General features: G+C 37.0%; 1 protein-coding gene across 7 annotated transcripts; it reads left to right on the top strand.

Moving 5' to 3' along the window:
* The first annotated feature begins 66 nt into the window (after positions 1-66).
* LOC132704721 (tyrosine-protein phosphatase 10D-like) lies at positions 67-26,292 on the top strand. Of its 7 annotated transcripts, XM_060674913.1 has the most exons (21): positions 5,582-5,713; positions 5,758-5,771; positions 8,055-8,298; positions 8,352-8,636; positions 9,633-10,008; positions 11,679-11,866; positions 11,926-12,459; positions 13,014-13,284; positions 13,693-13,973; positions 14,036-14,314; positions 17,096-17,505; positions 18,277-18,543; positions 18,646-18,833; positions 18,889-19,007; positions 19,078-19,095; positions 22,821-23,058; positions 23,289-23,475; positions 23,599-24,005; positions 24,065-24,300; positions 24,789-24,977; positions 25,330-26,292. In XM_060674913.1, coding segments are annotated over exons 1-20 (4,659 nt in total). In that variant the 5' UTR covers positions 5,582-5,712; the 3' UTR covers positions 24,905-24,977; positions 25,330-26,292. The 7 variants fall into 7 exon arrangements, with proteins under 7 accessions (XP_060530897.1, XP_060530894.1, XP_060530893.1 ...); XM_060674914.1 differs by lacking the exons at positions 5,582-5,713; positions 5,758-5,771 and adding an exon at positions 67-401 and having other exon boundaries at positions 24,843-24,977; XM_060674911.1 differs by lacking the exons at positions 5,582-5,713; positions 5,758-5,771 and adding an exon at positions 67-401 and having other exon boundaries at positions 24,789-24,927.
* The last annotated feature ends 58 nt before the right edge of the window (positions 26,293-26,350 follow it).

The raw sequence follows: 26,350 nt of genomic DNA, 5'->3' as shown, positions 1-26,350 counted from the left end.
GGTTGCCCAACCACGATATGTCGCTCTTACCTGCGTTTTAATTTACCTGTTGACTGTCGGATCTGGTTTCCTTTCTCCTCTCGATGTTCTCGGTGCCTCCATCTGCCAAACATATTGGAAACGTGTTAAAAAGCTCTCGGCTTTCGTTTCCAGCAGATGTTAGAATGGCGTTGTGGATGTGCGGTGTCGTGCGTAAAAAATAAAACGAAACTATGCCCGACACGGACCCTTTTAAAACCTACAAGTTTTTGCGTTAATTTCGTTATCCGGCGCGTGATGTGCGGAAAGAAGGTTTGAAACGAAAATCAACATCCTGTTACTGCCCGGCTCGACAAATTTTAAGTAAAATGAGCGGATTCCGTTGTATTTTGTGTGTAGTCGTTTGCTTCGCTTTTGTCAAGGTACGTTACGGGGCATTATTGGTTTAAGGCTTCTCTGTATTTCCGTAAGTGTTGTTTGTTTTTGTTCTGCGTGTCGTTACAGTTCAGCTTCTTTGTTTTGGTATGCTCTTCGTGTTTTGAAACCGTGCCGTGCGAAATTGGGCGACTTTCTATTATCCCGAATAACTCGGTTCAAGTTCAGTTTAATGCGTGAGAAATTTAGATTATTTTGGGATAGAAACCGTTGCCTTGCCGTGTGCGTAAAGTAGGTAGAAATTTGGTTAATACGTGTTGTAAAAAGTCGTTTGTGTAATTGGTTTAGAAATGATAGACACTCTTATTATTCCTCTGTCATATAGGTAAGTTTAAGCAAATTAAAGGGATAGGTAAGTAAATATAACGACCTAATTAGCATTGGAATTTTTAAGGTGAAATTGTACCCGTTATCAAGTTTTTCAATGGCAAATATATAAATACCCAACACTTGCATTTGTATTATTTCCAACCGACGCGAGTTTAAACGAACCTAGCGCAATAGCAAGGACTTGGACATAGTTATAAAAATGAAAAAAAAAGTTACTGCGGGAAAGGACCGTCTAAACCACCATCATGGACGTTAGGATTTGCGATTTCTATCATCTGTGATAGTGTCCGACTTTATCATTGCTGTTCGATACTGGCATTTGGTAGGTATGTTTATCAATGCGCCACAGTTTTCTGGCGATTTTTGCTCCAGCAAGGATCGGCTTGAGATTGTAATAACCGAATTTTAGCTGACGTAATGTAAACTTGAATGAACTTATTTTTAAACTAAGCATTATCCACCTCGTGCCTAAATGGCGGAAAGTCATTCGTTTTACGCGACCTCGCAACTGTCGCTTCGTGTAAATATTTGTAAAAACAAAAAAAAACGTTTATCAAAACACGATCGCGAAAGGTAGATGTCGAAAACTATTAACATTACCGCTGCGCGTGAGGTATATTGGTTAGAATTCGCTTGGAAACTGTAATTTTTTCGGTAGTCTTAATGTCGGCCTACTGCGCTACAACGATGACCCGCTGGTTGAGCAATGACCCAACCCGAAAAAAATACGTCGCGATGATTCACGCAATAATAAGATCGGAGAAGGAACGGATAAGCAGCCGCGGAAGAGTTTAATTTTTCCAGGGACGTCATCGGCCCTGATGGAATTGCCCCGACATTCGAAAACATCGACGCTTTTCACCTGTCATAGACTAAATGTTAAAATGAAAAAGGTTTTATTATAAATGCGGTCACGGATTCTCTAGCAAATTGTCAACATTAAAAATAATTCCACTTGACCTTTGATATTGCCCACTGTAATAATTTTTCAAGTTCTTATTTATAAAATACCGACTCGTATTCTGGCAAAATTCCAAGACGCGCCCGGCCCTCGTCGAGTGAATGAAACCGCTATTAAGTTATATTTATTTACTATAGCATAGGTGTACCGAATGGTTTTCCTCAAACTCGTTTGCAGCATGGAGTGTTTACGTTGCTATCGGTACCTTCGCCCGATTTTCTCTTATTTGTCTACTAGTTACGTGTAATTATTATACTTATTATTCGTTCTTGAGAATTTTTTCTCCGTACGTGTGTACTTTCTCTTTCATTCTAACAAGGCAATTATCGATTGGAACTAGGGCGACTTGAACAATACCTACGCAACTAACTATCGGAGTGCAAAATTGATAAAACACAACACCTTATTAGTAACGTTATCCGGCCAATGAATTTTCCAAACTTGCACCAACTGTCTTGAAAACCCCTTTAAAGAATTCGTTGACCACGATTTGAAATAAAAGGAAAGGTTACTAGAAGACGACACAAAAAAGAACACCCCGCTTTCTCCGACAACAATACACGTCACTTGAGCCTCTGAATTTGAGCCCAAACGAATATGACATGTGTCTGAACCATATAAACTGCCGAGTTCAAATCATACTGAAAACAACATTTTCACTATCAAACAAAAATTTACAAAAATATTATTTCACCGCTCAAGCAACGGATTCATTTTTGTGTCGTGTGTACCAAGCCTATGCCGAAAATACAGGAACTTAGAAGCTTCTATGAAAAAAAAAATTGAAGAATTTGCAATATGCAGCGCATGCGCGGTCATTTCAAATGTCACTATCAAAATATCTGTCATTTCAAACAACCGAATAGCATAGCGTTTAAAACCAACATGGCCGATGACAGTTTGTCAATTCGACAGTTTTCAGTTTGTATACGTTTTATTTTTACGGCATTATTTATTCAAAGTAAAAACGATCTAACTGCTGCTGTTTGGAAAGAAAATGAAGCAAAATAGAGATTAGTGTATGAAATTTAGGAACATACGCCCAAGATACTTATTTTTTTCTACGAAAATATCTTAGCCGTCTGAGGCGCATCAATTGTTACCTCCTTAGGGCCACTAGTATGGGTGTACTTTGCAGCACTGTACCGCTATCCAAACTTATTGAATGCCACAAAGTAATTGGTTAGATTTTAACTTTTTTTAATAGTTGTTTCATAAGTTCGTGTATTATCGGCATAGGCATGGTCTTTTGTGATAAATATAATAAATAATATCTTTGAGTACTTCGTCATCACCAGAAAATTAAGATTTTGTGGTTGATTTTAATAAAATATTTCGCAATTAGCATGGTAAAACAGATTCGTGAACAACTTTATTCATTAAACCGGTAAAATTGGTATAATAATTACTGGATAATTGATTAAATTGAAAACAAATCGTTGAGGTTTTGTCAAAAACTTCTCGAATTGATAGGCAATCGGGTTTTTAACAATTCAGAAGACAATTCGGGAACTGTTTGCGATGTTGTCGGACCGACGACCTACCAAAAGGATTTGTTATTTTATAATTAATTAAATTGTGCTAGGTTTCGCGCGTTATTGATTACACCGTCATTATGGCGACGGCGTTAAATGCAATTGCACTTCGCTAATAACAAAAACGGTCGACCCGAATGTTGCCCAAGATCCTTGCCGAACCGCTTTGTGAAACGGCTCGAGAATTTTTGTTCCGACGTCAAAATGCGCAATAAACCGTTCCGAAACTCGAACAACAATGTTCGAGTGTTAAATTGCTATATTTTACATAATTAGCGCTATACCCTGAATGGTTAACAAACTGTCGCAATGTTTTAGTTTACCAACGAAACAATAATTGCAGAAAAGCGTTTATACTCCCATGTAATTTCGTTTTAAAACTTGACACGATCGATTGTATTGGTTTAAAAGAGTGCCGTGTAATTTTTCGCCCCATTATGTTACAATAAGCGGCAATATCGATGAATCGCTACCAATTATATATAGATATTCATTAACTCCGCTCAATGTAACGCATACAGTCAAATAATACAATACGACCCCCTAGTCAAGAGTATAAAATAAAAAGATGTAATGTACAATACGAAATGATGTAAAAGACAAACATACGTTAAAAAAAACAAACATCACACAGAGCTTTTATAAGATCAAGCCTCACAAGCATGCGGTCGTTGAAAAATTCGGCTAGTCTATAATATGATTTTTTAACAGTTCCTTGTTGAGTTTTAATTTAGTTTTATTATTCCGTGCCGATTCTGCAAAGCTAGGCTCGAGTCGATACAATTTGTTTGAACATTTAATACCAATGTAATCCAAGTTTTGTTGGCAAATTGATGGCCTATAAAAAGATGGCTCCATTTAATTTTTTGTTCGGGTATTATGACTACGAATCTAATGCCGTTGTAACAATTCGAGTTCTTTTTTTTTAGTGTGTATAATAAGATAATACACGTAAAGAGACGTCAGCGTCAAAATTTGTAAGGAACCCAAAAGTTTGAATTTGATGCCCTTGCTATGGCTCCGATCACTCTTTCTTCTGCGATGAAAACTTGATGTGCTTGTCTCCCCAGAAAATTAAATCGTAAGACATTGCTGATTGAGCAAGTTCGTAGTATAACAACTTTAACACCTCAACACTGTCTCGTATAGATTTTATTAAGTAAAAATAAGCGCTAATTTTCGATAAAACATTACCAAAGTTTTTGATCAACATACAGTCCAAACTTCGTATTGTTATTATTCTGCAATTATTTATTTTCTGTTTTAATTAAGATAGGCCGGGTTTTCGTTCCAAATTGTACTGCGCTTAATTTGCTTGTATTTAAATGTATCCCGTTTGATCTGCTCCACGATTGCATGACACCCACCGTAGCGCTACTCTTGGTAGCTAATTCTTTAGTGTTTTTAGCGCTAATTCCTGTCGTCAGCGTACATTACCGGATCGCCCAGATATTTAAGAGTTTTGGAAATAAACAAGGTCTCTAATACGAGTCTATCTAGATTAGCGCTGGTCCTCTCACTCTAATTTTTTTTTTGCGCCAGATCAAAGTCGACCGTGTCAAAAGCGCGTGTCATGTCAAAAGCAAGGCTTAAGGCCATATCTTTATTAATGAATGCATTATGTATACTCGTTATTGCCGACTTTTGAAGCGATGATGAAAAAATATGTTGAGAATTCAATTCAATAACACGTGTCATTTCAAATCAACAAATGAAACCGATAGTTCGTCAAATCAAGAGGGATCATTTAAATGTATCATTTTTAGGGTGGCATTTTCTCACATTAAATGTTTTGGAAAACGAGTTTAATGTATAGAAATTGCAAAGTGCAGGTTAGTGTATGTAATTTAGAAATGAGTGTAAAATCATTCTCTATGAAGATATCATATTATATAATAGCCTTATGGCGACGACTGATCAATGCGTTTACTGCTGATTAAAATAATAATGGTTCCAAGTAAGTTTTTGATATCGAAAGTGTAGACTTGAAATACATGGGTACATTACCGTTTAATTCTAATCCTTTAACCGCTTTTAGTGTGTGCTTATACGCCACAACAATATTCAGGATCGGACTGGAACTGGCTTATATAGCTTGCGAAGGTCCTAATATTTACCACATCAAAATTCTCTGGTTGCTTTTCGATTAGATTGTCAGCAACGTGAAAAAAAGGCTAAAACTTTGTTAAATGTTTTAACGGTAAGCTCAGCAGTGAATAAGTGATCAGCTGGGCCCTGAACGTATCGAATAACCGGAAACCCTCAGTATGAGTGTGGCCATGAGAAAGCGGAGAGTCAACAACGTTTTTCAATTAATAACGAATATCGATTACCATCCAGAGCAGTCTAGACCTATTTTATACGTCACACGCGCGCTCTTCCTACGTCAGGCTGGCTGTGGGCAATTCACAGAAATTACGTGTGACTTAAAATGTTTACGACATTAACTCTGTGCGATAATACTTCACCTATACATCGTAAAATTTTTATCTGTATTTTAAGCACTGTAATTCCATATGACCTTTGCGCAGGTAATAATAATTTTCATACCTAAATCAAGACATCCGCAAAACGGTTGGTTTATGTAAATCAAGATGGCTCGAGTAGATTCGAGTATATCATATCTCGCGAAGGTCGCCATTGTTGGGTCGGTCGGAAGAGTTGTAATAATAGTAGGCGGGGTGCGTTTGCTAATAGCTCGGGCTTGTCGGCGTGAAAAAAATCTCATCTCGGACCTTATTTGCATTGTTTAGAGGACGCAACAAACGTTTTCGACTAAATTGGGGCCATATTTCACATATACATATAAAATTTGGCAGCTTCAGACGATTTCGACAATTTTTTTTATAGGTGTGCGTACTTTTTTGCAACCTCTTTATCTCCTTCGATAAATGCTCTAATGCTAAATAATAAGGAAAAAATTAGTAGTTCAAGATGCGACTTCCGCTGCTGATTTTAAATTTTAATTTAATGTGATTAATATTAAGTATTAATTATATTAGTCAACTCATTATTCCAAGTCTAATAAATAAAACATATTTTTTTTTTCGGTGTTCCCTGTTTATTTTATTTATTTATTCAATTTGCAACAGGAAATTCGAGTTTTTTATTTTATTTTATTTATTTATTTCTAGAACGAGAGCGAGATATAATTATGATATTTGAGAGTTTTGCGTTTTAAAAGATGAAAAAAAACAAACATAATCAACAAAATACATAACGAGCTCGATATAAGGTACGAAGCAAATCGTTGAAATGGCGCAACATTGAAAATTTACAGGTTAAATTTAAACACGACGCATGAATTTTTTACTTTTTTTAAACATTTTCAAATTTTTTACACCAAAAAATGACCGTTGATGGGTGTAAGGTGTGCGACAAATTTAATGAAAAAAGTTATTGAAGTTATAAAATATGTGTTTCTTAAAACTGTATAGTTTACAATTTAACAGATTTGTTTAATTACTCGTCAGTGAACTGAACATTTAACGAATGTTTCCGGTATTATTTTTTGAAGCATGTTGTCATATATTTTGACTATATAAAATTCCATTGCTGGTATTAATTAAACATTTTTTAAGATGGCAAATTCTAGGGCATATTTTGAAAAGTAATTTTAGTAAAGAGTTGGATAAAACTTACTACTAAAACGGCCAACAGAAAATGCTGGAAGTTATTTTTAAATTTTTACATTTCAGAAAACTAAAATGAACTTGGTTTTAAAGTTGAGATTTCTTTCATGGCATAGTTTTAGCTAGCGGAAAGTGGTGGATGGCGTCTGAACATAGTTTTTACAAAACTTCTGGATTGCTTCTGCGTCGGGGCATAAACACCCCTCAAATGCGAGCCAGTTGCAGTCAAGCTCTGAAGAAGTCAACAGTCAGCAAGTTCGACTCAAAAACCGGCGCAGGAGAAATCCAGAAGTTTTGTAAAAAGTATTACAGTAGCCTATGGAAGTTGCTTTGAAAAATAAACCTTAGAGTCGTTGAAAAGGAATCTTTTTAGGTCATCAAGCATTCTAAATCATCCTGTTCAGCGTAAACAACTCCAAGTTTGTCAAAATGATTTTAGCCATCCTGTTATTTTAATTATTTTCCGAAAATGTTGGAACACCACCACTTTCCCTTAAGAGACAGAGCAAAAACCATTTAACTAAAAAGAATGGAGTTTATCTCAGCTTTACAACGGTGTCTATTTTAGTTAGCCATAATGTACGATGCGATTACGCCGCCTGGCGGCCATTCTAATTATTTTTAAAATAATTTCCAGCATTTTGTTTTGGCCTCTTTAGATACAAGTTGTTTTACCCCAAGTCTTTACAATTACTTTTAGATAGGATATTGATACGTATATTTAAAAATAAAAAATACAGCAGTATTTTGCTATTTTTTACCTATTGATTTAGTTGGTTGTTTAAAATTTACCCTTTTTTCAAGAAATGAAAAATATTTGCTAAATATACATATTTAAGCAGGTATGGTTTTAAGATTTTTTTTCAAATAACACTCCTCAAAAATACACTATTCTATTTTCTGAAAAATTTTTTTTCAAGGTTAGAAAGATATAAATATTTGGAATTTCTAAAAGTAGTTTATTATAAATTTTATTTTATACAAGTAGGTATAAAAAAAATTGTTGAAGGCTTCCCGTTCTTCCAATAAGCCAGATAAAGACAACAATGCCCATTCTTAGCCATCTTATCCCCTTGTAAAATTTGGCTTACTTTTCTCTCAAGCCGTTGTCATTGCAGTTTAGATCAAGTTCACTGTTACACCTCAAGTACTCATTGTTGTTGTATTTAACTCCGCTTCCAGGTCACGCGCGGAGCGGAACTGGTGATACACATTCCGGGCAGCTTGGGTCAAGAGGGCGTGGTCTATAGGCTGGATTACTACCCGCCGTTCGGCCATCCTGCTCCCAACACCACTATCGCGTCCAAGGACATCCGTGACGTCATCAAATTCTCGCAGGCCCTTCCGGGCACCAAATACGACTTCTGGCTGTACTATTCCAACGCCACGCACAACACCCTCACGTGGACAGCCAACTTTACGACCGGTAAGGGTGGTTGTACGCGCGAGACCGCGTTTTAACCACCTGAATAATTCCAGTGCCGGACCCGCCATCCGGGTTGTCGGTGTACGTTCGTAGCGGCAAACAGGCGGTAATTTCGTGGTCACCGCCCTCTCAGGGCAGCTTCACCAGTTTCAAACTGAAAATTAACCCGTTGGTTGCCATCCCCGACGCCAAACCACAAATCGTCTACGTGGACGACGTCGAAAACACACAATACACCGTTAAAGATTTGATACCGGGGGCGACCTATCAGGTTCACGCATTCACCGTGTTCGAAAATAAAGAGAGCGCTGCCTACACTTCAAGGAACTTTACTACAAGTGAGTTCGGCAACACCGCGCTTGAAATGTGCCCAAACATCGTATAAAATAACGAACCGAAAATTGCCATCATTATTAATAAAAAATTGTACTTTTATTATTTTATATTCTATTAATTAATTTCACACACTAACCTGGACTTTGCGGCATTTACTTTCTAAATTGTGATTTCAACACACTTTTCGCTTCTTTTCCGTAAAGATACAATGGGATATGCGCCTGTTTTCGCAAAATACCACCTACAAAATGCTTTAAACCTATTTTTTTATACAACTCTTTATTTTATTGGCTTCATAAGTGATTATTAGCATATAATTAATATTTCGCAGTTTTTTACATATTTTGTTTAAGCTTCATGTAAACCTAACTGCATACTATATCAAAAAAGGGGCTGTTCTGTAACCTCTTACTAAAGTTATTTTCTTTAATTTACTTTGCAATATTGTTTCTCTTGTATTTATTTTGATAATAATTGTAGTTTTTGAGATATTGTACAATAATTATAAAATTATAAGAATAAGAAAAAGTATAAAATTTCACTACTTTCATTAAATTTCAAAGGCGAAAAAGACAACTTAAAATTATTAATGTTGCATTTGTAAATGTATAAAAGGCTTCTGAGAGTGACATACTAGAACAAAATATGTATGTCATTTTTTTTAATTTCATTTGAATTTGATAAATACCATTTTAGTCATATAACATTTTCACACAACGAATCTGTGTATACTAATCCATCTTTTCGACTCACCCTGTGCCATCTAGTATTGAGAAGTGCGAAGGTGAAATGGTAAAAGGAAACTGGTTGTTTAATATGGGTTTTCCTAATTTCAAGCTACAAATTTGACCTGTAAACCGAAAGCAAATATCGACTGCGTTGAACGATTTATTTGAAAATTTTGCATAAATACATAAGTAGTATACAAAGTTTCCACGGACGTAGTTACTGCGCATTTTTTTCAAAAACATCCCATTGCAATGAGACAATCCTTGCAGAACCAAATACTCCCGGCAAATTCATCGTGTGGTTCCGTAACGAGACTACGCTCCTGGTACTGTGGCAGCCGCCTTACCCCGCAGCCATCTATACGCATTACAAGGTCTCGATAGATCCAGCCGATGCCAACGATTCGGTACTCTATGTCGAGAAGGAAGGGGAACCACCCGGACCTGCCCAAGCGGCTTTCAAGGGTTTGGTACCGGGCAGAGCGTACAACATTTCGGTGCAAACGATGTCGGAAGATGAGATTTCTACGCCCACGACTGCGCAGTACCGCACAGTACCGTTGAAACCACAACGCGTTTATTTCGATAAGGAAAAAGTGACTACACACTCGTTCATCGTCCATTGGGAACCGCCCAGTGGTAAAAGGTTAGTTTTATCAGGTCATGGTTTCCTGGAATACTTCTGGTAATTACTGTTATAGTTCGCGCCAAACGCTATACCTTTTTTACGACATAATAATAACTGTGGTAAATTTTTATGAAGATCCAACCGCAGGCCTACCTCACTTGGGTTTCTCTTTGTAACCCTCCATAAATTGATTCGCATTTACACAATGACAATAAGTGCATATAAATGCTAAAAGATGTGCAGATATTTTTACTATTTTACTTCTTATTCCTTAACTGCTTCTTTGTGTAGGAATTTTCAAAATCCATATCATTTTCAAGCAAAACATTTTGAATGACTTCTTTAGTCGATGATGAATTCGTTTTCCGCTTGTGCAGAATGGTAGCAGGCGTTGTCCATCACACATCACACTGTTTGTTGGAATATTGGAAAGCAATTTACCAGAAAATCATTTGCTGCCAGTCCATTCTTTCTTGGCGGTATCGTGACTATCAAACCAGGTCTCATCTAAATATATGAAGGTGACGTTTTTGGCACGAATTTCTTGGATTCCTCTCAAATATCTTCTCCTCCATTCCGAAATTTTTCTTGATTCCATTAAAACATTTGTCTTGGCATCAGTCATTGTTCAAAACACTACGCAACTCTTCGTGTAAAGTTTTAATTATTAAAACAATATTCTTCTGATACGCATCATATATCAACCGTCTCACTGTTCCGGCATGGTGCAGTCAAGTCGACTTTTTGGGACCCCACGGTCTTTCAGCGTTTTTTCTTCATCGCTGGACATGGCAAGTGTCTAACAAAATTAAATAATGTAGTATTTGTTAAAAAATAAATTGTAACAAAATGTATATGGTGCCTCAATAAAAGGGGCGTACAGATTCTTGAAAAACAATTGAATAACAGTAAGTTGCTAATTACTAATTACAAAAACAAGACGGATTAGAAATAAGTCCAAATCTTCGACGGCTGAGAAAATACTCTTTCATTAAACTTACAACATACTCGGATTTCACCAACCCCCACAAATCAACCAATAGCAAACTGCGAAAACATCCATTATAAATCAATTACCTACATAAGATTTTGTATTGATTTCATAGGAAAATATTTTAGTCATTATGTAAAACCCTTAAATCAGAAATCAGTTTAAGCTTTCTAATGTGTTTTTAATATAAGAGATCAACCTCAACTAGGGACTGTTTTGGGAAGATTTATAAAAAGCACCCTACTCTTAAAACACAACAGTTCGCACGGCACAGTTTTTGTCAGCTAACATCTTAAATACGGCACTGGTTTGTGGTACACGTGCTGAAAAGAATAGTCGCTTCCGGTGTACAACAGGCGGGTCTTAAACCATAAAAGGTTTTAAATACCGTATATCGTTAACGAACTCTGCTGTTACTGTGTTACATTAAAGCCATTGGCCACAGTAATTTTAAATTAGTTTTCAATTGTTAGTTTGAATTTTTTAAATGACAAAATACCATTGGCTGTGAGCAGAATACAAAACGATTTTCTGCTGCAGCTAGTAAAAGCGATAGCAGGAGGTTATAATTTATGATTGTCTCTGCTCCACAATTAAATTTGAAATACCTATTTAGTGTTCCTGTACTTCTTATAAGACTAAATTACAATGGCGCCCACGTAAAACATCAATATTTTTTAATTTTCTTCGGTCGTAGCGAGTTCGACAAGTACCAGATCTCACTGGCCACCTTAAGGAAGCCGACGCCGGTACCGCGCTCGAAAGACGATCCCACCTTCTGGGAGTTTAAAGATAACCTGGAACCGGGCAAAACTTATTCGGTGGTCGTGAAGACGGTATCCGGCAAGGTCACCTCGTGGCCGGTCAGCGCGGAAGTCACTTTGGGTTCGTTCTAGGTCTAATAGTGTAGAAAAAAATGTGGCTGAAACGCGTTGGTTCCACAGTACCGTTGCCGGTGATGGATCTTCAATCCACCTTGGACGAAACGACGGGTACTGTGACGATCGCATGGAAGTCGAACCCGGAGAGTACCCAAGACAGTTACCTGGTGTCGTACCACGAGGTGGAGAGCACGACCGGTGATAGCAACACGGTGAATACCAATCGTACCAAAATAGACTTGGAGACTTTGCTGCCCGGTAGGAACTACTCGGTAGCGGTACAAGCGATATCGAAAGATATGGAGTCCAAAGACGAGACCATTTACGTGGTGACGAAGCCGAGCGCGCCGATCATAGAAGACCTCAAACCGATGGTGGACGGTCTGAACATCAGCTGGAAATCGGACGTCAATTCGAAACAGGACAAGTACGAAATCGTGTGGATCAGGAACGACACGAATGAGAAGAACGCCCGTGCCACTTACGACTCAAAAATTATACTAAGCCATTTATATCCAGGAGCGGGATATTCGGTGAAAATTTACGCAGTATCGCACGGCCTCAAAAGCGACCCCCACGAGTATTTCCAGCCGGTGTGTAAGTGATTTTTTTTTGTAGCGGAAAGAGTGAGGAAATGGATGATTTCAGAGATACCAAATTCAATTTGGCATTAGCATGTCATAAATGATTTTTTCGACAAAAATAAAACCACACCGTTAGTAGTTACTTTAGTTACTCTTTCGCCCCTACCGAGCGTGGTAAATTAAATATCTAAAGACCTAAGATTAATTTCTGATATATAGATATAGATATTGTTGGGGTATTTTAACTCATCATCATTATTTATTTCACTTGAGGGTTAGGGTACGGAAAATTTACAGTTTTATCTTTAAAAAAATTCGGAATTGAAAAAGTTGCTGGTGCACATTTTAACAGTTGTAAGTAAATATTGTTTAGGTTCACCGCGAAATACAAAACCGGATAGAGGATGATAAAATTAATCGAAAACAAAGCTTTTTGAGCCTGTTTATAGAGAAAAAATCGTTTATTTTTTTAGATAACAAACAAGAAATGGTTTTTGTGGTAAATAACTTCTAAGGAAAAAATATAAGTAACAGAATAGACAGCAATAAAAAAAGATTTTCTTGTAGTCCCCCGACCGCCGAAAAATATGACGATAGAAAAGGCGACCGCGAATTCGGTGATAGTCCAGTGGCGCGCGCCCGTCGACTCGCTGATCACGGAATACGCGATCCGATACAGAACTGACTCGGACAACCAGTGGGTTAGGTTACCGGCCGTTCATATTACAGAGGCCGAAGTTACCGACATGACTCCTGGCGAGCGCTACACCATACAAGTGAACACGGTGAGCTACGGCCTTGAGAGCAATGAGCCGCAGCAGTTAAACCATACTGTGAGGTAATAAATACATAAAAGTATAATGAAAAAATGGTCAGGAAGGAAATAATTTTGTTTTCAAAATTTCACAATTTTCGGATATCACAGCATTATAGCTTCTTTCTAATTATATAGTTTTCTTCATTATATATCCCTTTAATAGATATTAACGTTTTAATTGTTGTAAAAGATCCCAAAACTGCAGGGTTGAGAGGAAACTTCTCGTGTGTCCTAAACGCCTTAACTTTTGCCAAAGTAAAGTTAATTTTGTTTAAAAATAACATCTGTAACAAAACCACTCTAAAATTTTAATTCATTCAACCTACAAGTATGACGGCAAATTTGATGCGTATAAGCCTGTAATTTCATGGCCGCCGAAATTGACGGCAGTATAATTGGCATCAAACTATATATGTCAAATGATTCCAGGCCGAATCCTGTATCGAACATCGCGCCCCTGATTGACTCTAACAACGTTACGTTGGAATGGCCACGCCCTGAAGGCCGCGCGGAGACGTATCTGGTCAGGTGGTGGGAATCATCGACCCCGAACCAAGTAAACAAAAGCACAGTGAGCCAAAATCAAAATGGTACCGGCCCCGTCAGACTGTTGGTAGGAGACTTAATGCCAGGCGAGGAATACGTCTTCGAGATTCGAGCCATTTCCAACGACCTCCAGAGCGAGGTCACCGTGTTGAGGACCCGAACGAGTGAGCCTCCTATCCCTCTCTTGGTGTTACCCAACGTTTCGACTGTTTTCTTCGACTCGCAGTGCCCCTTATCCAGTCCGAAGTGGTGGTCGTCAATAATCACCAGACGACCGACTCGATGAGTCTGAGGTATACGCCGACACCTCAGACTTCCTCCAAGTTTGACGTCTACAGGTTCTCGCTGTCGGAACCGAGCGTACCCGATCAGGAAAAACCGGCCAACGATTCGGACAGGTTGGTCACCTTCAACGATCTGGTACCGGGAAGACTGTACAACATCACGGTGTGGACGGTATCTCGAGGCGTGGCCAGTCAACCACTCCAACGTCAGGATAGGCTGTGTGAGTTTCATTTTTTATTGTTTCAAGTTTGAGATAATCTTTGGCGACGATGGAGTTGACTTATAAATTATAAACCATTAACGTTAATGGGTTAGAAATTCCATATTTTGAACCATAATTCCCTGAAAATTAAAAAAGGAAGTATAAAGCAGTCGTAGACTTCGAAAGAAATTTCGTCGGAGTACGATCTCTCTATTGTTGTGCATTTTTAAAATAAAATAGAATAAGTACGGGAAAACGTTTTTCATCTTAAAATCACCGAAGGATCAATTAATAAACGCCATGCATAGGTTCGCCAAAGACAAAACTACTTCCAATTCTCTTACGGATGCTAAAAAAAAACAAATGTATAACCCCGATTTTACATTGGGTTAAATCGGTGTTTCCCAACGTGGGGCCCACGCTTATGTTAGATACTAGATACACGACAATGCTAGATATCGGTGGCAACAAAAAAATGCAAAATCATAAAAAAATTGCTGTAAATAATTATTAGGTATAATTTCGTTGGACGTTATTAACATATCATTATCATGCCGTGGGGAACCCCGAATATTTGAAAACTCGCTAAACAACGCTGTTGTCCGCACCTAATCGGCCCAACTCAACTTCTGTAGTGTTTCACACATCATTCAGTAGATGCTAATTTGAATGTCCATCATTTAATCGTTGATTTAATAAATATGTTTATATATATTGTATAGATTTAATTGGTAAGTATATGATTTTATTTATATTTGTTTTAATTTTAGAAGCATTTTACTTTCCAGAAAATTATATATAAGTGCAAAAAATATGTTTTATATGTATTTAAATAAATTTATTTTTTTTGTATACCTTTACTCTGTCATATTGAATTGATTATAGCACATGTTTTATCATTAGTTTTTAACTGAACTTTAGCCCATACTAAAATGAGTGATGCAAGCAAGAAAAAAATCGTCAATATTCTGAGGAATTTTTATAATTTGATTTCATACCCGTTGTTCATGATGAGTGGAGTCTTTTGTCTTTTATGCCAGAAAGAAAATTGTTAAGATGGAAACAACCTTAAAGTCTCTGTTTGCTGCTCGTACTTCAACTAATAATCGTCTTACTGGGGCTAGTTACCAAATTTGTTTATTAATTGCTAAAACTGGAAAAAATCATACTATAGGAGAGAATTTGATAAAAATGTCAACATCAGCATTTCTTAAAACGGTTCTGGAAAAAGATGACAATGATTAAAAGCTAGGCCACTCAGTAACAATACCGTTAGCAGAAGAATAGACCAAATGAGCGAAGATATTGAAAGACAACTTGTTGAAAAGCTGAAAACAAGAAAATTCTCAGTGCAAATGGGCAGTGCGGCAGTATTGATAACTTATTAAGATATATTGATGAAGGACATTTTGCTGAAGAAATGTTCTGTAAAAGATTAGAAAGCACCACTACCCCAAAAGATATATATATATATATATATATATATATATATATATATATATATATATATATATATATATATATATATATATATATATAATAAGTTAAAAAAACTACTAATATCATGGGCAAGAAAAATAACTGCTTAAAATTGATGAGAGATGCGAATACGGAAATTATTCTTGTGTTATTCATCTCAAAAGCTTGGTAACCAAAAATATCTGGCCTGTTCTAAATGAAGTGCTTGAAAAATGAAAATGCTTGAAAAGATTTATGGAACTGTTTGATGCTCTTAGTGATTTTTTAAGTGACCAAACCTGAAATGAAGTATCTGTTAACAATCGATGGTAAAGCAGTTGTTTTTGAAAATTAAGTCTTTCTTTCTTTGAAAAACTAAATATATTAAATAAGCAACTTCAAGGAACAAATAAAACGCTTGTCGGCGCAAAGGGATTTCATTTTCAATATAGGGTTATATCACAAGCATATTAGCAACAAAAACTTTGAACAGTTTTATTGGGTCAAAAAATGTGAAGTAACTGATATCGCGTTACTTGCTATTGTCAATCATTTAAATATTCTATCCGCTGATTTAAAATAAAGATTTTCTGATTTAAAACAAATTGATTTCCCAACATGGATGATACAGTCAATATTAGTAGATTTGTCCGATATATCAAATATGAAGTATCAAGAAGAACTTATAAAATTGTAAAATGATGAGTTAGTAAAAATTTTACTTAATATAAAAGGAGCCATGGCATGACTTTGTGGAGAAACTTTAACTAAATACCCAATACAAAAATGCAGCACAACTTTTACTACCGTTTCCATTTTGATATTAAACCGAGTGTAGATTTGGTGCTGTAAATGATTTACTGATCCAAAAAGAAATCGACTGGATATAACACAACGTGGAGCATGAAGCGCAAGGATCGCACTAAATTAATATAGAAAATCTCTATTAAAATTATTTTGAATTCGAATTTCACTTTTTTGTTACATGTTTTGAAATATTATTTACTCCTTTGTCATAGCAATTTCATAGTGATATCTTCTTAAAACTCACAATTTATATTTCTTAAGTGAACAAATCAATTTTTTAATGTCAAATATTATGTATGGGGGCATAAATTTTTTAGAAATTTTACAGTGGGCATGGCACAAAAAAGGTTGGGAAACACTGGGTTCAATAGTTATCTCCGTTATTTTAAGTGGGCGTGGCGTTGCCAGATTGCTTGGACTTTCCCATATGTCGAGGAAAAAGTTATCTTGGTGACGTTGCGGGTTTGTATGTTAACAAAAGTATTAGTTTCTACATATCATTATATATTATAGTCGCCTTCTGAAACGTTTCAGACCCCGAACCCATCACCGACATAAACGCGACTCGCGTCTCCGACACCGAGATAGCGCTGACGTGGGACGTCCCCAGGGGCGAGTACAACGCTTTCGAGGTGCAGTACATCAACGCGGAGGGCGCGTTCATCCAAAACTTGACGCTCCAGAACACGATCACGATCGGCGAATTGAAACCGCACAGGAACTACACGTTCACGGTGATTGTGCGCAGCGGCACCGAGTCGAGCATTCTGCGGCGATCGCTACCGGTGTCGGAGAGCTTCGCGACTAAGGAGTCGGTGCCCGGCAAGGTGGAGAGGTTCGAGCCGGTCGACATACAGCCGAGCGACGTCGTCTTCGAGTGGGCGCTTCCTTCGTCCGAGCATAACGGCGTTATCAGAAAGTTCACCATCACTTACGGATTGGAGGCCAGTTATTTTTTTTTTGGAGCTTTATTATAAGAGTTTTAAAAGATCCAGATCAATTAAAATTAATTAAATTTTTAAAAAATTATTCACTTTTTGGGGTGGCCGTTAAAATAACACTGTGACAATTCTAATTCTTAGTCTTGCTGGGAGAACTCGTTTTATGATACAATAACAGAAAATTGCAAAATTTTCTAATATAAATACAATATGATTATTTTTCCATAAAAAATTACTAACATGATACCGAAGTAAATTAGAAGAAGAAAATGTTAACATGAAATTTTAAGCAATATTTAATATTATTTATTTGTTGAAAAATAAATTTTGCTATTCATATTCTACATACATACAGCTGCATATTTTAGTCACAAATTGTTTTTTTCTTTCATATTTTGAACCAGTAATAATTTTTGATTTCAAAATTATAATTTTATCATGGAATTTGAAAAAAGACATAAAGAAATAACAATAGATACCGCTAGGTAGGTTATATTATTACACTTTTATGAACCAAAAAACTTACGTTTTGCCTTTTATAAGCAATTTGTCCAAGTTTGTTCAGAGTTTGCTAAGAGTCGTTTAGGTGCTTATTTAATTATCTTAATAGATACGTCAGAAAGTCAATCAAATCAATCAAATACACAACTTCTTTAAAAATAGTTATATTTTTTTGATATCTTTTTCACTTTACTGGTGACCGTCTTGAAATTCGGAAAGTATCTTCCACAATCTTCTTTTAGCTGCTTTGGTAATAATTTAAATGCGTTTTAGGGTTCGCCTCACCTGCTGTTCCGCGACTTCCAACCCCACGAATTTAGGGGAGTCATCAGGCAGCTTATACCTGGCCGCACGTACATATTCAAGATTCAGGCGGAGACGAAAGTAGGTTTCGGGCCGGAGACCGTGTGGAAGCAACGGATGCCTATTCTGGCACCGCCAAAGCCGAGCATGCAGGTCGTGCCGACCGAGGTGTGCAAAAGCTCGACCACGATACAGATCCGGTTCAGAAAGAATTATTTCAGCGAAGCGAACGGGCCGGTAAGCGAAAGATTGTTTTTGCAAACACGCTAGTAGTTTCTTGTCGTTACTTCTACGGCCTCCGGACAGAAAAGTACTACATCTCCATTGTTAACATTTCAGATCATCTCCTACGCAGTTATAGTGGCCGAAGACGACTCCAAGAACGCCTCCGGCTTGGAAATGCCCAGCTGGAGGGACGTGCAAGCTTATTCGGTGTGGCCTCCCTACCAAGTGATGGAACCCTATTTTCCGTTCTTCAATTCATCCGTTGAAGATTTCACGGTGGGGGCCGAAACGTGCGATATAAGGTTTACATCCCCACTCTTTTCGTAAATTATTTTATTTGCTTTTTTTCTGCGCCAGGCAAGTGGGGTACTGCAACGGCCCGCTCAAGTCGGGATCGACATATAGAGTGAAAATTAGAGCGTTCACGGCCCCGGATAAGTTCACTGACACAAGCTACAGTTTTCCCATCCAAACAGGTAAGTAATTATCGTTGAATGTCGTGCAGGTCGCCGTTAATTTTCTTTAATTTTACAACGCTGCCGCCAGGACCGATGAGACTAGAAGGTAAATTCTGCAATGTTTTTGCTCACGGCGGGGCGCCGAATGGGTTAACTTTTCCCGCAAAATTTTGGTCTGTTTTGATCAGGATTTTATAGGCTTTTGTTTATACCACATTTTCTCTTTTCCTAACAGTTCTTGAAGAAATTAGGAAAACGAGTTAGATGAACAATGAGCAATGAAATGGGTAATTTATTAAAAAAAAAAAAAGAAAAAATTATTTTTTGCTTCTTCTCCTTCAATTGCCATTTTCGTTATGAAGATTGGCAGTCATCAAGGCTATGCGTATTTGCGACACCGCCGACCGAAATAGCTGATTTGTATTGCATCCGAACCAGTCACGTAGATTTCTCATCCATGAGTGACGTCTTCCTTCTCTCCGTTTTCCATGAAGTTTCCGTTGCAGTAGAGTAATATCACGTCAAGTGGGCCCCCCATTTACCACTTGATCATAAAAATTTAATCTATATATATTTTTTATAAGTAGTATTTTGATGGAAAATTGATCCCTCAGACGATTTTTTAAAATTTTGATTTTAAAAACATTTTTTTTTGTAATGAAAATTTTAAGCACTTTTAATCAAAAAATGGATTATGATCAACCGTAAGAGAAAAGTTTATGAAATGTTCAGCATCCATGGTCAAATGTCTATACTTTAAGAATATATTAACGACTTAAAATTATTTGTTTATTTTCATATTATTAACTAACTTTTAAGTTAACAAATGAACATTTAACTGAATTCTTGGTAAAAAATATCATGTTTTTTTTTATCGGTCACATGCTTTACACATTGAAGTTTAAGATTTCGGAAGAAAATTTCACTGCTCGTTATTAGTTTAAACAAAATGAATTTATTTATGACAGCGCGCCTGGCGCCGAGCGCTGTAGAAGCGCCGCGCTGCCGAGCGTCTCGAACTGCATTCAAGGTTTTATCAGTGATAATTTAAAATAATAATACAAAATATTATTATAAAACAATTTTTTTAATTGTTTATGTCATTTTATTATAATTATTATTAATAAAATTTTATTTTTTTTAACAATATTAACATTCATAACATACTGAATAGAACAAACAAGCTTTAATAATTAAATTGTAAATTTGTCGTCAGTTATTTTTATTTTATTTTTTTAAACTTTTTTTTTTAATTAAATTCTTTTTCATCTTCTGAAACGAGCCTGCATTCTAGTGAAAAATTTTCCAATGGTTTGTAATAATGAAATTGGCGAGTATTTTTTATTGTAGTTAAGCGTTGGAGTCGTGGTTGGTATTTTTTTTTAAAGAACTTTGGGCCCACTGAAAAAAGGAAAGTGGGGTTGTTATGTGGTTGTTTTTATCACGTTGGAGACTAGCACGATAAGCTTGTCTTTTTACAGTCCCTGCTAAGCCATCACACGCTCCTTTGCCATGAGATGTAGCGAAAAAATTCCAATCTGCATCAACACCAAAATCATTTTTATGATTAACTAAATATTTAAATAATAATTAAAACTAATTCTTTAATTACATAATTTCATAATTCACTCGGCTCATTTTAAATTACGGAAAATATTATTATTACAATTAAAAATTGTATTACAAAAATATTAACTAAAAAAACACAACACAACAACAGCTTTTATTTTTAATAATTATTTCATGCTTGTCTTATAAACTTATGTCACGAATAGACAGGAATGACCTAAAACGATTTTGTTATTTACTACTAACAAATGAAAATCGTAACGGAGCCGTTTTTCTTTTGTTAACTAAAGATGAAGTGTAGTAAATTTAAAGATAATAATTTACTAAATTACCTAGAAAAAATAACTATAGACCATAACAGTTTTAAAACTTTAAAGTTGTATAATTTTTTCTACATTTACGCTGTTTGGTAAAAATAATAAAAAAAAGTTAATAGTATGCTTTATAACATTAAAAAAAAAATTATTAATAATAATTATAATAAAATAACATAAATAATAATAGAATGTGTTTTATAATAATATTTTGTATTATGGTTTTAAATTATCAACCTTCAATGCAGTTCGAGACGCCCGGCAGGGCGGCGCTTCCACGGCGCTCGGCGCCCGGCGCGCTCCGATAAATAAATTCATTTTGTTTAAACTAATGACGAGAAGTAAAATTTTCTTCCGGAATCCTAAACTTAAATGGATAAAGCATATGACCGATAAAAAAGACATGATTTTTTTTGCCAAGAAATCAGTTAAATTTTCATTTGTTAACTTAAAAGTTAGTTAACAATACGAAAATAAACAAATAATTTTAAGTTGTTAATATATTCTTAAAGTATAAACATTTCACCATGGATGTTGAAAATTTCATTAATTTATCTCTTACGGTTGATTTTTAATGCGTTTCTTAATTAAAAGTGCTTAAAATTTTCATTATGAAAAAAATGTTTAAATCAAAATTTTAAAAAATCGTTTGAGGTATCAATTTTACATCATAAGTACTCAAAATGTTTATGATCAAGTGGTAAATGGGGGGGTCCACTTGACGTGATCTTACTCAGTATCAATTGTAGTAGATGGTATTTCTCTCCCCTCGTGACTTGTTTGAGTTTTTTTTTTTACGGAATAATTACTTATTTCTCTTTTCTTATTCATCTCATGACTGTCTTTTACCCTTGGCATTCTGCGATATATGAACATCTCGAATATCATTATTTTTCTTATGTCAAATTTCTTCAGAGTCCATGCTTCTGCAACATAATACAGCAAAGAGAATAGCATCTCACCATTCTCATTTGTAAATCCAAGATGAGGTCACTACAGGAAAACAGTCCTATTCTGGTTTTGATTTCTACAAAACAGTCATTATTACTGTCAACTTTTTCTGTATATTGATTGTTTATAAAAATTTGGTGGTTGTCTTGTGCTGTTTTGAATATTATCATGAATTCTTTACATTTCAGGGCAATCCGAACTTCTCACTCCACATATTCACTTTATGTAGCAGTATCTGTAAATCGTTTGAATTCTTAGCGTCTGAGTAAAGATTAACCAGCATCCGGGATAGCATACACCCCTGTCTCACACCTCTGCGTATTTCTGTTTCTTGCTTTGTTTTAGTCAATGAAGCACACATAGAATTCTTCATTAATATCCATGCATCGTTGGGCAATAAAGTTCAGGGCAAAGAGTGCTTCTTTTGTTCCTAAGCTATCGCGAAAGCCGAATTGAGTGGCGCTGATATCTTGTTTTAATTTTTTGTCTATGCTGTGATGTATGAGCTTCAGAAATATTTGAAACATTGATATTAACCATTCTCTGGGTATAATACCTGTTTTGTATATGATGTTATATAAATCTGTTAGATTATGTATGTTTTCCTCTCTTATCAACTTAATAATTTCAGTGCGTAACTCATCCAGCCCTGCAGCTTTTCCATTTTTTATGGTTTTTATAGCATAGCATTTTTTGCTACTTAACATTAAATCTTATGCTCCTAGACTAATACATTCTACGTGGTCTGACCAGAATTTTAGGGATCTACTCTTCATATTTTCAGTCTGTGTAACGTGCTGGTCGACATATTATTATAGAATCGTGAATTTGATACACAACAAATTTGAGAAATTGTTTAAAATTTTAGTTAGTAGTATAGTCGCGAGGATTCCGAGCCCCTTGTGACTAGTTTATGAATCCCCGGTTAGCGGACATAGTCCTGCGCGCGCGTATTGCGATTTGATATGATAATATTGACGGTTAATCTTTTTGTTAGATCAGGATAATACGCCCGTGATACTCGGCGTGGTGATTCCGATCATTTTGGTGAGCCTATTGTTCGTGACGATAATATTTATACGGCGTAGGCGATCCGCGGGGCGGAAAGGGATGGTGGAGTCGCGGACCAACGACAACATGTCGCTGCCCGACTCGGTCATCGAGACTAGCCGGCCGGTGCGAATCGACAACTTCGCGAATCACTACAGGTTGATGTCGGCCGATTCGGATTTCAGGTGCGTGAAAAATCCACTCACCAAAACAAGGTTTTCCTTCGTTTTTTTTAATTTAACACTTTGCGGATTGGAAAACCCGGCAATGTCGTAAAATTTACAAGAAAGAAAACTACAAAATTAGTGACCTCCGTAGAAACTTCGTAAAGGAGATAAGGCATCCCAAAATTTCTAACTTAACCTTTAAATAATTTAGAAAAGTGATAAACTGAAATATAATTTCGACTATCCAGATTTAGCGAGGAGTTCGAGGAGCTCAAACACGTGGGTAGAGATCAGCCCTGTACGGCGGCCGACCTGCCATGCAACCGCCCTAAGAACCGGTTCACCAACATTCTCCCGTACGATCATTCGCGCTTCAAGTTGCAGCCAGTCGACGATGAGGAAGGATCCGACTACATTAACGCCAACTATGTGCCCGTAAGTGCGCTGTAATATGCACTTGATGTTTTATTTCGACGAGTACACCAAAAGACCTTTGAGTTTGATTGTTAAACTTTTCGTTAACTTTATTACTTCTTTATAATGCTTCTCGTCTCTCAGGGCTATAACTCCCCCAGGGAGTTCCTGGTGACCCAGGGTCCGTTGCATTCGACCCGTGACGACTTCTGGCGTATGGTCTGGGAGTCGAGCTCCCGTGCGATAATCATGCTCACCAGGTGCGTGGAAAAAGGCCGCGAAAAGTGCGATCATTACTGGCCGTACGACACGATGCCGGTGTACTACGGGGACATATCCGTACAGATACTGAACGAAACAAGGTATCCCGATTGGAACGTGTCCGAGTTCATGGTGTGCCGCGGCGAACAACAGAGGGTCGTGCGCCACTTCCATTTCAGCACGTGGCCGGATTTCGGGGTCCCCAATCCGCCCCACACACTGGTCAGGTTCGTGAGGGCGTTCCGAGAACGGGTACCGCCCGACCAGAGACCCATAGTCGTCCATTGTAGGTACGCCGTGACCCCAAACATGGGACTCTCGGAATTCTATAATCGTTTTTTGTTTTCAGTGCCGGAGTAGGTAGGTCGGGCACCCTCATCTGTCTGGATCGCATTCTGCAACAGATCCAGACGTCCGACTACGTCGACATTTTCGGCATTGTCTACGCAATGAGGAAGGAGCGCGTGTGGATGGTGCAGACCGAGCAGCAGTACATTTGCATCCATCAGTGTTTGCTGGCGGTGCTAGAGGGGAAAGAGTTGACCGGCCCGCCGAGGGAGATCCACGAGAATCAAGGATTCGAGGGTATTTTTTTTTAATTCTTTTACCGTTTATTCCTTTCTTTGATTTTTGGACCCAAGGGATGTTCTTTCCTTCCCCGCGAAACAAAATTTAATGGTAAATAAAAGGAAAAAAGGAAACTAGCATCAATAGAATATAAAAATGTGCTGAAATCCGCGTTAAAAAAAATGTTGTAGGGTGCACTGAATGGTAATGTGGTTTTTCTGGGCGTTCCCGTTTTCGCGTGAGACCATTTTTCAGGCGCCGCCTATCGTAATTTCCTAGGAATGCAAGCGGGAACGCCCCTGCGCGTACGAGTGTCTGGTTATAAATTGGACCCCTTGTCTACAGCATTATATCACAGTTGTAAAGTTCGGTTTCGAACCCAACCTTCATTTATTTAAAGTCGCAAAGGGCCTCAATAATTTTTTGATATAATAGAGACACTGTAGATATGGGATTCCAAATTATACCTACGCACCCTGTACATGACTTGTAATAACTTGCTACAGACATGGTAACGCGGGTATTTAGTCGGTGTAAAAAGCTGCTATTCTGTGGTTCAGGCAAGGGAGGTGTTGATGCGCACAGTGACGGCGGCTTCGCGCAGGGAGAAAAGGAGAGGTAGCCCTCGGGCAGGGACCCTCTTTGGTATTTACAATGGTGGCGTGGCGTATTTAGCTTGCATTTTTGCCTTTCTGGTAACTCTCATTTATTATTTCGCATGCTTCTTTCGACTACTAATTTGTTTTTGTGATAATTTCCATGTTTCTTGAGCCATACAGAGGATATGGTAGGCATTACGGCTTATAGTGAATGTAATGATTATAGTGCACATAGATTTTGGATCTTGCAACCGGTTTTTTGAAATGCGACGAGTTAAGAAAAATTTTAACCCCAAAATTTTTGGAAAATAACCAGAACTTCAATAAACTTTAATGGCGTGAATGGTAGTGCAGTTGCGAGTAAAGTTACACTTGGAATAATTTCTGAAAGGGTGCAGTTAAAGTGAACGTTCGGCCAATGCGGCTAACAAATTTAACTTCTTTGTAGATGACGAGGGCATAGCCGAATCGGGTATGTGACATCAGCCAGAAAGTGCTTCGGGAGTTACCTCGATCGACAGATAAATCTCACCGAATCGGTCGCTAATGATGTATTTTAGTTATTACCTCCACCTCCTGTCGTTACGTAAGGGACTAAGTACTTCCAAGTAAACATTTATTTAAGCGTACTTTTTGATGACTGGATTTTTGTTCGAATATTGTTCCCGTTTCAAACGACTTCTGCAGGCTTGCCCAAACCTGGTGGGCGTACAAATATATCGATTTCGAAGATATTTTCTTCATTGACCTGTGTTATGATATCACAGCTGACTCATAACTCATGGTTTCGGGGATATTTGTGGCTCATTATTACTTTAAATTGCAGACCAAAAACCCACCAAAAATAAGTTACATAAGTGAGAACGTCTATTTTATCTAATATGTTCGAAACGAACCTATCTATAAACCCACCAAGCTTGGCAAAACCACTATTTTTAAAGTCAAGTTTTTAAATGAGGACATTGAACAACTTCATCAACGTGGAGTTGTACATACGGCGATTCACGTAAAACAGATTTATTAAAAAAATTCTGTGAAATATTTGTAAAATTATGACAATAGATAGCATAATAAACGTGAATCGCTTTATATTTTTAATTGTATTTCTAAATTATTTATCTTCTACACATAACGAGTTAGAACAATTTTTGTTAGAGAATAACAATACCATTATATTTATATTAGGCATATTTATAATTTTAATTTTCCAATTTTGATGTTTTACAATCACGCTGACGTCGTTCTCCACCCCCTTCCTTCACCACCATCACTGTTTTAAGTAAATAAATACTCCTGTGATATAGTCCCACATAGTCCCACTATTTAATTGTAAGGCAACGGCACTCACCAATGGGAGGCACGGCGTAATTTAAAATGAAATAATGATAAGTCAAGGCGGGTAATAAAATGCGTTTTCGACGTCGGTATAACATTATTTCGTGCCCCCAAATATCGACTTTGCTGCTGAA

The sequence above is a fragment of the Cylas formicarius genome, unplaced genomic scaffold, assembly GCF_029955315.1.
Source record: "Cylas formicarius isolate icCylForm1 unplaced genomic scaffold, icCylForm1.1 PGA_scaffold_7__23_contigs__length_41026272, whole genome shotgun sequence".
Lineage (NCBI taxonomy): Eukaryota > Metazoa > Arthropoda > Insecta > Coleoptera > Brentidae > Cylas > Cylas formicarius.
Note: the sequence above shows the minus strand (reverse complement) of the source record. Positions and strands in the feature narration are given on the sequence as shown.